This window comes from Diplodia seriata (genome assembly GCF_021436955.1).
Source record: "Diplodia seriata strain FDS-637 chromosome Unknown scaffold_5, whole genome shotgun sequence".
NCBI classification, from domain to species: Eukaryota; Fungi; Ascomycota; class Dothideomycetes; order Botryosphaeriales; family Botryosphaeriaceae; genus Diplodia; species Diplodia seriata.
In genome coordinates, this window is record NW_027117312.1 from 405,981 (window position 1) to 419,875 (window position 13,895).

General features: G+C 56.2%; 4 protein-coding genes across 4 annotated transcripts; 1 reads left to right on the forward strand and 3 right to left on the reverse strand.

The window, feature by feature from the left end:
• Positions 1 to 790: 790 nt before the first annotated feature.
• Positions 791 to 5,237, reverse strand: SPT6 (Transcription elongation factor spt6; the record flags this gene model as incomplete). Its single annotated transcript, XM_066776578.1, has 4 exons — positions 791 to 1,038; positions 1,094 to 4,775; positions 4,826 to 4,999; positions 5,064 to 5,237. 4 exons carry the CDS (start codon positions 5,235 to 5,237, stop codon positions 791 to 793), a joined length of 4,278 nt encoding a protein of 1,425 aa, XP_066632420.1.
• Positions 5,238 to 6,350: 1,113 nt separating this feature from the next.
• STE7 (MAP kinase kinase (MEK)) lies at positions 6,351 to 7,713 on the forward strand (the record flags this gene model as incomplete). The annotated part of the gene is made up of 5 exons (XM_066776579.1): positions 6,351 to 6,635; positions 6,697 to 6,854; positions 6,908 to 7,433; positions 7,487 to 7,517; positions 7,622 to 7,713. The coding sequence occupies 5 exons, from the start codon at positions 6,351 to 6,353 to the stop codon at positions 7,711 to 7,713; spliced, it is 1,092 nt and encodes a 363-aa protein (XP_066632421.1).
• Positions 7,714 to 9,974: 2,261 nt separating this feature from the next.
• On the reverse strand, positions 9,975 to 11,319 carry CPR6 (peptidyl-prolyl cis-trans isomerase cpr6; the record flags this gene model as incomplete). The annotated part of the gene is made up of 5 exons (XM_066776580.1): positions 9,975 to 10,573; positions 10,634 to 11,059; positions 11,119 to 11,128; positions 11,184 to 11,251; positions 11,307 to 11,319. The coding sequence occupies 5 exons, from the start codon at positions 11,317 to 11,319 to the stop codon at positions 9,975 to 9,977; spliced, it is 1,116 nt and encodes a 371-aa protein (XP_066632422.1).
• Positions 11,320 to 11,761: 442 nt separating this feature from the next.
• Positions 11,762 to 13,267, reverse strand: SLS55_005130 (uncharacterized protein; the record flags this gene model as incomplete). The annotated part of the gene is made up of 4 exons (XM_066776581.1): positions 11,762 to 12,040; positions 12,089 to 12,613; positions 12,932 to 13,073; positions 13,215 to 13,267. 4 exons carry the CDS (start codon positions 13,265 to 13,267, stop codon positions 11,762 to 11,764), a joined length of 999 nt encoding a protein of 332 aa, XP_066632423.1.
• Between the last annotated feature and the right edge of the window lie 628 nt (positions 13,268 to 13,895).

The following is a 13,895-nucleotide window of genomic DNA, read 5'->3' on the forward strand; positions in this document are numbered from 1 at the left end:
ATGCCTTCCGCCCAAAGATTCGTCTTTGTACTACGCCCCATCACCCCTTCATTCTAATCTTTCGCCACTTCCTCATACTTCCTCTAAATCTGATTGCTTACGCAATATGTGCGCGCGAATAGAGCCCAAGTTGGTACCAGAATCGTGAAGGCAACTGCCTAGCCGAAGCGGGACAACGATGTAGTACAGGCCCAAGATATGCTTGTTAGGAAGTTCTCTCTCTGGTGATGCGGCTCATTGGCGTCACGCAGGCATGCATAGTCCAGGCACAGAAAGTTCGATCCCCTTTCTGCAAAACACCACACACAGCAGCACACGACGGCGCTACGAAATACAGACTGCTCGGTCATCCCACTTCATTTTTCCGGAAAGCAAAACCAACCCCCTTGCTCTGAATCTGATGTACATACTTTTTGATATTTTTCTTTTCATCCTCCGTAGCCGGCCCGCTGCTAGTAATGCATGCCCTCCACCTGCCACTTGCGATAACATCGTGAGCAGGCCGAAGCCCCCGAAAAAGACTGAAACAAATGGGAGAAAAAAACGCCCAAACTTCTCAAAGCTGAGTAGTATACTGGATTTGGGGCCGGGATCTTTCTTTTTCCCACGTGGGGCTGCAGTGAACCCCCCATTGCCATCGGCATGCAAATCGCCGGTCTTCAACCAATCAAAACGCCAAAAGGAAGAAGGGGAACAATCGTAATCGCTCCGAAGAAGAAAGAAAAGCAAATTAAACCTCATGCCCCACACCGAACCAGCAGTTATTCAAAGGTCCGATTGGATGCCCCATTTACCGCTTCCTAGCAGCGTTGTTCGCGAAGAGCAGCTTGAAGCCGTTCTTCAGCGCACGCATGTCTGGGTAGTGGTTTTTCTGGAGCTCGAAAGCGTTCGGAATAACCTTCACAGGCCAGGAAGCTAGAGGAGCTTGCTGGCCCGCTTTGAAGCAGAGGTGGAAGTACCCGGGGAACTTCGGGTTGATGCAGAAAGCGTACATGCTACGCCTGGGATTGGCCTCGGTGTAGGTCGTAAGCCATTGTTCTGTGGGATCGTGTCAACAAATTCCGTCTATAGGTTCTTGAAGCGAAATCCTTACCAGTTTGCGCCCTGCTGCCACTCTGGTATTTCTCATCCGTCATCATCTCATCGACCTTCTTGGCCATGGCCTTGACGTGGAGCACGATCAACTCGTCGAGATCGCTGTAGGTATACTTGCCACCGATCTTGAGGGTACGTCCCAGACTGAACTCGTTCTCCTTGTCCAACTCCAGCACATCGATGTGCTGATAGATGTTGTCCGACACCTTCCAAGTGACAGCGAGATGATCCAACCCCTTGGAAGAAGGCCGGATAACAACATCGCCCCGGCCCTGGGACCCAAGGTATTCCTCGGCCTGAGCGGCATTGAAAGGCCGGAAGAGAGGGTGTTTGATGACGCGTTGAGCGCGACCTGTCTTACTCTCCTTCTCCTTGGCTTCCGCATCCTTGTCGCTCCTCTCTTGATCATCAGCCCATTCGCCCCGAGGGCGATCAATGTGCCGGTTGTGACCATCCTTGAGCTGTTTCTCGTTGAAAGAGACCTGACATGACAACGCCTTACGGTTGAGGAAGGTAACCTTTGCCTGCACAGTCTGGGTCTGCTGGAACACCTGCCTCGGGTCAATGCCACGCTCCCCCCCAACATTGTTGGGGAACTCAGGTTCGTTGCAAATAGCTTCCATGCCGCAGTCCAAACGGCCCTCGATATGGTCAGAGAAGACGCGCCGAATCTTGACAGGAATGATCATGCCCTCGGCCAGCGACTCACGAGTCTCTCCGGTGAGCATGGTGTAGATCTCATCAGATGTCATATAGGTGAACTTGTTGCGCAACTCCTCGTAAGGCACCTGCAGTTCGGCGCGGATGGTCTCGAGGGTGGCTCGCTTTCGCTGATGGAACTGCGCCTCCAGCTGCTCGGCATATTCCTCCAGGACCAGGTCGTTGACCTTTTCTTGGGCATCTTCACGGATGAGTCTCTTGACCACCGCACCGGGGCCGTTCTCATCCTGTTCGGCCTTGATATCTTCTTCGTCCATTTCGAGGGCATCCGCAGCCATCTTGCGGCCGAGATCGTAATCTTCGGGATGCACACGAGTGGAGTCAAGATAGTCCGACTCTGGTTCGGTGGGGTCGTAATTGATGTAGAGGAAGCTGGCACAGTTCATCCAGACTTTGGGACCAACGGCTGGAAGAATCTTTTTCTCAGGATCGCCAACAAGCTCGTCTCTTGTGTATACGACCCCGCTGTTGAGGTTGGTGACTTTGAGAAGCTGCTGTGCCTTTCTTGGTCCAAGACCACACACGTACGGGATGAGGTTTTGAAGGTAAGCATCGGTGAGAGCCTCGTTGATCTCAATACCAACCAGGTTCACGATGTCCACCATGGCCATCTCCAAGTACTTCATGAGCTTGTCTTGCGGAAGCAGAATCTGGTTCGGGTCGAAGGCGACCGAAATGATGTCCTTACCGAGAGCAGCGTATTCCTTCAGCGGGCTTTGCAGGAAACGAGCCAGTGCGATACAGTACCTCACCAAGGGAGGTTGACCAGGATGTTCCACAAGGGACCTGTCGCTGGTGTGGTACAGTCTCGCGATCTCATCGTTGACCATGACGATCTCAAGCTTGTCGCTTTTTTCATTGCCATCCTCGTCTTCGTAGTCAGCACAATGGAGATCGTGGTCATCCACAATTTGCTGGAGGTCCTTGTAGAGCTTGCGCGTCTCCACTGAGAAGCCGGATACAGCAATGACATCGGGTCTCCGCCGCTGGATGAGCTCGACGAGGTCCTCGATATCCTTGGCATCAGGAATGTACTTCTCCTTGTTTCCAGGTCGGAGGTCGTTGAACTTTCCTTGCTCAAGTACACGGCCCTCTTCATCAACCCAGGCATAGCAGACAGCGTCGCGACCAGGAATACCGTTGCCGTTGGAGAGCGCGAGGACTCTGGGAATGGTACCAAGCTGCATTCCCTTCGGCTTGTACGGCGCCTGATCCAACTTCTCCGCGTATCTGTCCTTGCACTGTCTAGCCAAGGCGTTCTCACACTCCGCCTTGACGGTCTCCTTAACACCCTTGGCGATGATTCTCTCGAGTTTGGGCAAAGCCATGTCCAGGATCTCTGAACGAAACTTGTTCCAGTTCATAGCACGGTCGCTGGTTCCATCTGAGCTGAGTAGTGTCCTGAACTCTTCCTTGATCCTGTCATAATTCTGCAAGCGGACCTTGACTTCAACCATGCCTTCGTCCTCGGCCTTGAGCATCCGCAGGAACAGTTCAGGTCTTCTAGCCATGGCAGTGTACTCCTGATTGCGCAGATACTTGAATTCGTAGTAAGGATGGTCCTCGGTGATTTTGCGGAGACCCTTCTCAGTGCGGTATATGTCGAAGAGACCAGCAGTGTAAAACGTGCGTCTCATGATGCTCCTCATCCGGGGGCTCATGACAAGTTCTTCCGCAAACATCGCCTTTGCAGAGCGCAGGACCACGGCGGAAGTCTGGTATTCCGGAGGGTCCAAAAGGTGATCGGCCATATCCTCCGGCATTTCTTGAGGATCTTCAGGGTACAAACGGTGGCCTTCTTTCTGCAGGTTCTTCGCGTAATCATCAGGTGTGATGCCAATAGCGCGAACAAGATTGTAGACTTTGCTCGCCCGGATCCTCTCAAAGACGGTATTACCACCACGCGTCCGTTTCTGGACACCAGTACCGGCTTCAGCCTCCATAGTGTTGACGTCTTTGAGTTGAGCCGAGTACGTGAAGTGGATGTAGTCTTGAATGTCCTGGATCTCCTCAATCGATTCGGCCTTTGCAAGGAGCAATTCGAATACGGAATCCTCGACGTTTGAAATGCTTCTCAGAGTGTCGTACGTCTTTATGAGAGCCTCGCGCTTCTCCGACAAAGCCCGGAACTTCAAATCCAGTTCAAAGATCTCCCATAGATCCGCCTGGGTAAGGAGTCTCTGAGGGCCAGCATTTGCGTCAATGTCGTCCTGGTCTTGCTGGGAGCTGGAGTGGATCAGGTAATCTTTCCGGTGGTTAAAGATGAAGGGAACCTCCAGATCCTCGATATTCATGAGCTCTAGAACCTTGCGAACGGCCTTCTGGAATGGTTGTTCGCAGCTCTGGCTAAGGCGCTTCTTGGGCCAGAGAAGTTTGGACACCCAAAGGGACTCTACACCCAAACGGTTTGCCATCTCGTCCTCGTCAAGTTCCAGGGGTTTGAAAGGCTTCCTAGCAAGCTGGAAGCGTTCAGGGACATCGGTAAAGCGGATCTCGTTATCTTCGTCCGTCATCATCTTCTCAGCAAGCTGGGACGGCTCGAAGACATCCTTTAGCTCCAAGGGCTTCTCGTCTCCTACATCTTCCTCATCTTTCTGCTCTTGAAGTTCCAAGGCCCAGTCGTATTCCGTGCCATCACCGAAAGCGTTCCGGTAATCCTCCATCTCAGCTTCGTCCAATCCAGCTTCCGGAAAGCCGACACCGGCAACGGGCCTCTTGCCAGGTCTGGCAACCTCTCGGTCCTCCTCATCCTGCAAGCCTTCTTCGTCGTCAAAGACATCTTCTTCAATGAAGTCGGCGAATTCATCGGCAACGCCGCCCCTCTGTTCTCGTCGGACCGGTCTCTCGTCATATCCGTCACCGAGGTCCTCGTCTTCGTCGGAGAAGATGTCGTCTACGCCGCGGGGGGCCCGTTCCGTTCGCTCTTCCCTGTGGCCGCGTTTGAGGCGCTTGAATTTGGACTGTGGTATGTCAGGACCAGCTGGCTCAACCGGGTCACGCGAGTGTATACCTGAGTGGGCTGCTCCCGAGGAACAGTCTCACCGATGAGGTCAAGGTCCTCTTCGTCCAAGGCAGCCTCTTCTTCCTCGCGCTCGGCCCGCCGTCTCTTTTTCTTCTCGCGCCTGCGGGCGCGCCGCTCATCCTCGTCTTCCTCTTCTTCGTCAACGATGAAGCCTTCCCGGATCTAGCACGGACAAAAGGTGAGCATATTGACGCAATGGCAGGATGATGGTGGGGCAAGCACTTACAGCGGCGGCCGCTTCCTCATCGTCGTCCTCGTCCTCCTCCTCGCTGGAATCGTCGATGCCGCGTCGGTTGCGAGACGGCTTCTCGGCATTCTGGGGGGCGTTCTCCTCGTCGTAATCGCCGTCGTCCGACTCGCTGCCCAGCTCGGCGGCGGTGTCCAGCAGGGGATGCGCCATGTTGTGAAGTTACGATCGGCCGGGGAGTCGCAAGGCGTGTGTAGCTGACGTGGCGCGGAAGCGGTGCGCCGGGCGGTGGGCGCGACAGGGAGGCTGGCCGAGGTGCTCGGGCGCGTGTTGTCGATGGAATTGTCGGCTTCGCAGTAGCGCTGGTCACCGCGACGCCAGCGTGAACATGAAAGCTGAGGGCGCCAAGGCGGCGGCGCGCCAAGCCTTTTCTCACCGCCCGCCGGATTGGGCGCTGACATAAGCGGGCGACTCGGGCCGGGGCCTCAGGGCCGGCAGCCAGACCACGGCGGGAGTCGTTGCGGGCAGCCTCTGTGCGCCGTGTCGTATGGCCCCGGCAGCTATAATTCCTCGTAACGGCCTCGCATCATCACCTCGCTTGCCAGGCGACGGCACGCGCAAACCGCAGTGCCTCTCGTCTGCAGGATCGCCGGCGCCCGCAGGCGACGTGAAACCGAACGTGGCCGCGTTGAAGCCTGAGCGACCCGCGCGCGCTCTGAGCAGCGAGTGCTGATTCTGCGGATCATGCAGAGAGGAGCCTCCGCAGTGAAACAGCCCCGCCGGCGCTAGTCCGTGATATTCATGACTGGCGACTCCGTCTCAGTCAAATAGCAGCGCGCCCGCGGCGCGGCCTGCAGGAACCAGTGTCGCCGTCTTACGCCTGTCGACCTGCTGCTCGCACGCTGATTGAGCCGCCGCCCGCTGCACGCCCCGTGCCCCACGCCGCCGCCAGCGCGTCACGGCGTTCTCGACTGCAAACGCCCGCTAACCACCACCGCCCAAAATCCGGTTCCAGCCCGTCGCCCGCCGTTGTCTCCTCGCTCGCTCGCACCCGAACAGCACGCCTCGTGCTGCTGCCCTTGAGCGACTCTGCCTCGTCCCGGACCCACCGTCGCGCCCAAAGCGGCAATCCAATAGTCGGCGCCCTGCCCGACGGGCACCACACCCGGTACCTCCTTTCGCCAGCGGACTCCCGATTGGCGCACCGCCTTCCCGCCGCTGCAGCGCCCTCAGCTCTTCCGCCGCTGCATCTCAACTCCTGACCTCTTCTGCGGCCACCGCCCCCTCACACCCCACCGAGCACAGTGACGCAACCACGCGCCCATCATGGCGGATTCTCAGTTCAAAGTCCGCACCATGAAGCGGAAGAACGTCAAGGGTCTGGCTCTTAGTGCCGCCGCACCAAAGCCCGCCATGTCTGGTGCCGACGCTCAGGTGCCCGGATCGCGCCGCGACGACGACAAGGCCGCCGGCCAGCTGGAGATTGGCGTCGAGTTCAGGCTGGACCTGAGAGCGGAGGACTTGATCGTGATAAGAGAACTCGGCCACGGCAACGGAGGAACCGTGAGCAAGGTCCAGCATGCCGCCACCAAGGCCATCATGGCCCGCAAGGTGAGTGCATTTATCCGCCTCAATTCGAAGCTCTCCCGGTTGCTAATCATTCTCCGCTCAGATTATCCACGTCGAGGCCAAGAACGAAGTCCGCAAGCGTATTGTGCGCGAGCTGCGCATCATGCACGACTGCGCCTGTCCGTATATCGTTTCGTTCTATGGCGCCTTCCAGAATGAATCGGGTGATGTTGTGATGTGTATGGAGTATATGGATTGCGGGTAAGGTCATCTACGGATCCCGAGGACCCTGACAAAGGCTGACAGGACCGCAGTTCGCTCGACGGCATTTCGAAGCACTTCGGCCCCGTCCGCGTTGATGTGCTTGGCAAGATTGCAGAAGCAGTGCTAGGCGGCCTCTCGTACCTCTACAAGCAGCACCGGATCATGCACCGCGATATGAAGCCGTCCAACATCCTGGTCAATTCCCGAGGCCAGATTAAGATTTGCGACTTTGGTGTTTCGAGTGAGCTCGAAGGCTCGGTCGCGGAGACGTTCGTCGGTACCGGCACATACATGGCCCCGGAGAGGATTCAGGGCGCAAAATACACGGTCAAGTCGGACGTTTGGAGCGTGGGATTGACCCTTATGGAGCTTGCCATTGGCAAATTCCCCTTCAACAGCGACGCGGACGATGAGACTGGTGGACCGCAGGGCATTCTGGATCTCCTGCAACAGATTGTGCTCGAGCCCGCGCCTAAACTTCCTAAGAGCGACGCTTTCCCCTCGATCTTGGAGGAAATGATCGATCGCTGTCTGATGAAGAATCCGGATGAGCGGCCAACGCCTTGGGAGCTATATGTATGTGCCTACTCACCGTTAACCATTTCACCTTCAGCTGACAGTTCGTATAGGAAACGGATCCCTTCCTTATGGCCGCTAAGCGTACGCCGGTCGACCTTGAGGCGTGGGCAGTCAGCATGATGGAGCGCCAGAACCGCAAATCTCATCTGCAGCCGACACCAGCATCTGCTAAGATGCGTGAGCAGCTCCGCAACTCTCCGAGCCACAGCCCGACGCCGTCCTCTGCTTCGAATGGTCGACACACTCCCACCTCGAACACGCCACGCTCAACCGGTAGCCAAGACTCGCGAGACGGTAGACCACAATATCCAGCTAGGACCAGCAGTGCGGGCCAATTGTCTGGCGGTCAGCCCATGCAATTGCCGATCAGGCCGGCACCCCCGCCAAGCAACCCGCTTCCGCAGCCGCCGAGGAAGATTTGAGCGCATCAAGTCGGAGAGAAGCAGCGCAGAGTCCTGATGGGACCGAATCTCAGGGTGTCGTGCAAATTAGGCCGCCAATGGAATCAGAGGACGAAAAGTCACATTCTGGACACGCATGAATAAGACGTGTTTCAGGCGCTGATCCTTGCGCTGGTGTCTTAGGGAGACTCCTTTTACCGCGTTGTGTTGGATTAGGCCGTTGGGGTTTAGCATTCATCGGCGCCCCCATCCATATGGATTCCCTTTTTTTTCCGTCTCACCCATGGATATTCAGTTCATGTCCGATTCCGAAAATCAGCCCACGCATCTTCCGGCAGGAGGGAATGGAGTTTCGGGTGTTCGCGGGCTAGGAGGCAGGAGGCTTATCAGGGGGTGAATCTTTTTCAAGCTTTTTTCGAAATTGTTGCGAAGAAGGAAAGAAATCTGCAATATATCAATTGACACTGGTTTGATCCACGATCTGTCCCCGCCCGCTGATGTTTCCGTTGTTAGATCGTCCTCACGAACCCAGTCCCTTTATCTCCAGCAAATGCACACTATGGATTGGTGCCCATCTTCGCTCGAACGTATCGGGGGGGCCGAAACGCAGGGTGCATCGGAAAACGAAGCGCCCGTCGAAACAGGACCCTTCAGACGTTCAAGAGGCCGTGAAACAGAAGACTCGTAAGAACGCGCGGAAGCATCGGCGTATCCGTGCCCCCCTCTTCGGCAAGCAAGCCGAACAGGGGAATGATCCGTAAGCAAATTTCTGAGACGACACCACGACCGCACCTCATACGAGGGGATGAAAGTACTCGGGCTGATGGGTAAGCCACTGTGTCACTACGCGCCCTCACGGCCCAGTAGTTGGTCCAATCCGGCACTATTGGTTGCGACTGCTTCATTCATACGAAAGCTGTAAAAGATGAAATTTGGCAGATCGGGAGTGATGGTCAAGCTATGTATCCTCTCATGTGGAAGCTGATCAATCGACCTGCCGCTTTGGCTGTCCAATCAACACCCACGACGACAGGTGTGCTCTAACCAATCACTTGGACTTATCTGTAACCACCATTACCTGCTCCATGTAGCTTGTATTCTTGAGGTGTGAACGGCCACCCCCTACGGCAAGCCAGATCCTTGTCGTCTTTGAAGTCTCTTCCCATTATCATTCAACTTTATTCGTTCTACGTTCTACGTTCCGAGCTGGAAGATCCACGATTGCCTCTCGTCCTGCTCCATGACTTACCGAAGAAGAAGAAACGAATAACCAATCGTTCTCGAGCCAATCCAACGCCCAGAAGACAGCAACTGCCACAAGAAAAGTATTCTTCACATATTTTTATTTCCATCTTCTTTACCCCAAAGTACCCCACACAGCGGCGCAGAAGCGCGCAGATAACAACACTCACGCTTACAGGTCGTCGTGTCCCGTGTAGCGGTCACCAGGCCATCGCTCCAAGCTCGCTCTTCCAGTCAGCGACAGCAAAGGCGTCCGGTCAGAAAGCGACCGTCCCCCCTTAATTTCAAAAACACGACGGCGATGCGTGGTACGGAGCGGGAGCGGCCGTCGAAAAAAAAAAAAGGGTCATGAGATGAAACGCCACACTCCGGATGTGGCGGCGCCGCCGCCTCGTTTGACTCCTTCTGGAATGCCAAATCGAAGGGCTTCTGTTTGACGATCCGTACGTCGGCGCCAGCGCGGAAACAGCCGGCGCCGGAAAGTGTAGAGTGTGCTAGTCGCTGGTTTTACGAGGTTGCTCAGAGGTGTTGCTGCAGCATCTTACTAATAAACACGTAAAATGGACGTAAACATTCCGGGTATACGTGTTCGGTGGAAACGACGATAGTATAGAAGATAAGGTCGGCTGATGTGAACTTAGTCTATAGATCAAATGCAGAATAGGTGATGTTGGAGTGGACATCATAGTTGAACTTCAGATCCCGTAAATTAAGTCTTTTTTTTTTGTACTCGGTGTGACTAGCCCCGCAGCAAGTCTATATCCTCCCGCCCTGTAGACGCCTTCAACACCCCGCTCGTTCAAACGCCGGCACTATGCATAGCTTGCAACCATCGGGTAGCACGTACTCTTGTGATGGATATCATTGCCTCTAATCCCTACCATTTTTGATTCTCCTAAGAGAAAAACTTGGCATACGCTGCCTTCTCCTTCTTCTTGAACTCCGCAAGCCTCTTCTTGGCATTGGCCAGGCCGCTAAGGACTGCCGAGTCGTTGGGAGCAAGCTTCTGAGCCGCCTCGTAGTCCTGGATCGCCTCCTCCTCATTCTTGCGGGCCTCACGGGCCTGGGCCCTGCGGAAGTACGCCTTGGCCTTGTCGGCGTCGGAGGTACCCTGGACCTCGAGCGCATAAGTCGCACTCTTGTTCGCGCCTTCATAGTCCTTCAGCTTGTTCTGCAGCAATGCACTGTTGTTGTGCAGCTGGAAGCGGAGCGAGGACAGCTGCTGCTTGGTCTCCGGAGGATCCTGCTCCACAACCTCGGGGTTTTCGTTCAAGTAGCGAAGACCCTTTTGGTACTTGGCGAGACCGAGGTGGAGATCACCACCCTTGAAAGCCTTGTTACCCATATCCTTCAGTTCGGCGGCAATTTTCGCAATCTGAGGCGCGTTGAGCTCCTCAGACTGATCCTCTGGGAAGTCTTCGTAGGGGTCGCCGGTGCTGTCCGGAGCGCGTTCGGTGCACTTTTCGTAGTCCTCGCCGGTGAGCTCGCCGCAGTCTGTAAAAGAAAATTGAGCATCAATCTATTGCGTGCACAAGCAAGGAAGGGAAAGCATACCAGCGATGATGGGGAATTGCTCCGGGACAGGCCTGTCCTGGGAAACGGTGGGCAGGTTCTCGAGCTGGCGCACGACCGACTTGCCATTGATAACCTCACCGAAGACGACGTGCTTGCCGTCGAGGTGGGGAGTGGGCACGGTAGTGACGAAGAACTGGGAGCCGTTGGTACCAGGGCCGGCGTTGGCCATGGACAGCAGGAAAGGCTTCTCGTGCTTCCGCTCGAAGTTCTCATCCTCGAACTTCTCGCCGTAGATGCTCTCGCCGCCAGTGCCGTTGCCTGCGGTGAAATCACCACCCTGGATCATGAACTGCTTGATGACACGGTGGAAGCCAGAGCCCTTGTAGTGCAGCGGCTTGCCGGACTGGCCATCGCCCTTCTCGCCAGTGCAGAGGGCGCGGAAGTTTTCGGCGGTCTTGGGGACGACTGTGACAGGCGACGGTTATTACGAGGCTAAGGTGAGGCGGAGACGACGGGGTGCTTACTGTCATTGTACTGCGAAGGGTCAGCGCTGCTGGAAGCTATACGCGAAAGGGTTCGAAGCACTTACAAGCTCAAAGGCAACGCGGCCGGCGGGCTGAGAGCCGATCTGGATGTCGAAGAAGACACGGGAGCGCTCTGTTTGGGACGGGTCAGCATGCGGCTAGGCAGCTTCGCGCGGGGTGACACGCACTCTGATCGGCCATTGTTGCGTTGGAGGCAGCGGGTGGAGGAGGAATCGGCAGCAGGAACGAAGCAGGGTGCTGGATGCGCGTGCGAAGAGTGCCTGCGGGTTGTAGACGAAAGCACAGCCGAAGATATGCGCGCAAAGTCGTGGAGAGCAGGCTGGAGTCGCGGCTTCAGGAAGATTCCATTCGGCGATGACGCCCGAGCGCGGGCCGATTGCTGCCCTTCGCGCGCTTCAGGGCCCAACCGCCGCAAACACCACCACAACCACTCGCGATCTGCAGCAGGGAACAGCCTCGCAGCGCCTCTCCGTCCAAAAGTCGTTGCCGCCTTTTCCGCCAGTTGTACCGCGCTCGTTGCAAACTAGCAGGCTTCTCCTGGTCTCCCGTCACAACATCAAAACCACGGCATGCTCACTCCGAACTCTGCGTATTGACACCAATGGTTTTCTATTCATCTGCATCAGCCTGCCTTGGCGCCAGAGAGCCCCGCCTCGTACAGCTGGTCATACTCGTAGCAGAGGACACCGCCCTTGATGTCCATCACATCTCCAACCGTCACGTTCTCCGCATTTACACCTAACGTCATCGGGAAGTCCAGCGTGACATTTCCTCCCTGCGCATTGTCGTAGTCCATGAGGTATATCGGCCCGGATATGTCTGTCAGTCGCGCCTCAAGATCCATCGCCTGCCATGACCACCACACTCGGTCGAGGTTGGCGTGGTGCATGTAGAAGATAGGCTGCATGCTTGTCAGTCTTTTATCTACCACGCATTCAAAAGTACTTACATCCGTTGGGCTTGCGTACAGATCTCCCATCTGACCGTATGTCCCACCAACACCATAGTGGCCGCCGCCGTGAACGCCAGATGCGTCGAATGACGGGCCGCCTTCCACGACTCTGTCGAACCAGCCAAAGTCGGCCTGACTCAGGGTCAATTGGGTCTGGTTCATCGCAAGGTATCGTCCGGCAAAGTACGGGCTGAAGTCGCGTGCGAGACACCGCGGATTGCCGCTGAGATCGCTCAGAGGGCCCAAGTTGACCGTCAAGTTTGCAAACGGGCCATCTTGAATACACCCTCCACCAGTGCGTCCCGGAACAGAGAGCGGATCCGACGTGTTGACTGGAATCGCCAGTCCATTGCCCCCAAAGCCGTAGACAGGATCGAAGACCGGCGAATTTACGAAGTCTGTCTGCGACGTCACATCCAAAGTCCAGTCCCAGTACGGTTGGGCTCCCGTGTAACCGCACTCATTGCGAAGGCCGTTCTCGTATGTCGCGGTGAACCATCGGTGCCACGCGAGAAAATGACCCTGTACGACAGCTGTTAGCACATGATGGATTTATTGAAAGGCCCCGCAGACTGGCGATCCGGCTTTGACCATCAGCGCGACTGCCGGGACTGCACGGCAGTTGGATTCCACACAAGGACGCCGAGCTCGATGAGCACATTCACTGCACGCGCAGTTCTCCTTGCGGACTAATGTTGAGATCTGCACGGATCGTCCTCTCCGACCTCGGCTCTAGGGAAATCTCTAACGGTCAAACGGGGCTGACTGACCGTGTAGTGAATATCAAAGGTCAAAAATGACGTTAGCTTGCTGTGTCGACGTCAGAAGCTATAGACATACCTGGTTGATATGTGTTGCTACGAGATCTTCAAAGCGCGAGCCGGCGCCGGGCGCGTCGGCTTTGGGTGTGATCGGAGGCTTCGTGAGGAAGCATTGCACGGCATCCAGGTACTCGAGCCTTTCGTCATTACCGAGCGTGCGCCTGGAGAAGGTTGTTCAGTAAACTGACATGTTCAGCCTCCAACCCTGCAGATCCTCCCGTTGGTCCCGCAAGGCGTCCCAAGCCCTTCGCTCGGGATTTCCGAAACAACTCACCACTCCTTACGAACGATAGGGCTTTTACACCTGGTCTGCGACGGAGCTGCGTCCGCCCATGAAGCTAGGGCCAGCGCCCATAAAAGGAGGCGAGCGCCACAGTTCCCAAGCCTCGCCATTTCTCGATTGACGAAGCAGCTTGCGAATCAAAAGTGCCGATCTTGCGATCCTTGGTTTTGCTCCTCGTGGCTCGCTCTCTGGAGTTCCGGCGGCTAGTCAGCAATAATGGTTACAAATGTTTATTGGACGGGTCCTCCGGCAGAATCCAACTGACCTGCAGGGCTGGTCTTAGGACCGAGAGGGGTCTCGGTGATACTCAGGCAGAGGAAGAAGTTCACGGCAGAAGACATCAGACTCGTGAACAGCCGATCTTTAATACGACAGAGATCTACGGCTGCGAGCAAAGATGCTGCCGCCCCCAACTCGCTATCATTGTTACCGAGCCGTGCGAGTCCACCACCTGTGCCGCACTCAAAGCCTCCCGCATCTGTCAAGCCTTCCGGCTGCTAAGCCCATGGCGGGGACAAGACAAGCGATGACCGAGCCGCCGGCCGAGGGCATCCGATGGCGGCTAGCAGAGATTCCGCGCAAGTCTGGTCAGTGCGTGGCCGGGGTGGCGCCGCGACAAGCTTCACGAGTCGAGTCGCTGTCGTGGCCTGGTGCATCCTCTTCGTTGCAAGCGCTCGTCCCAATGCCTGCACCACCATGA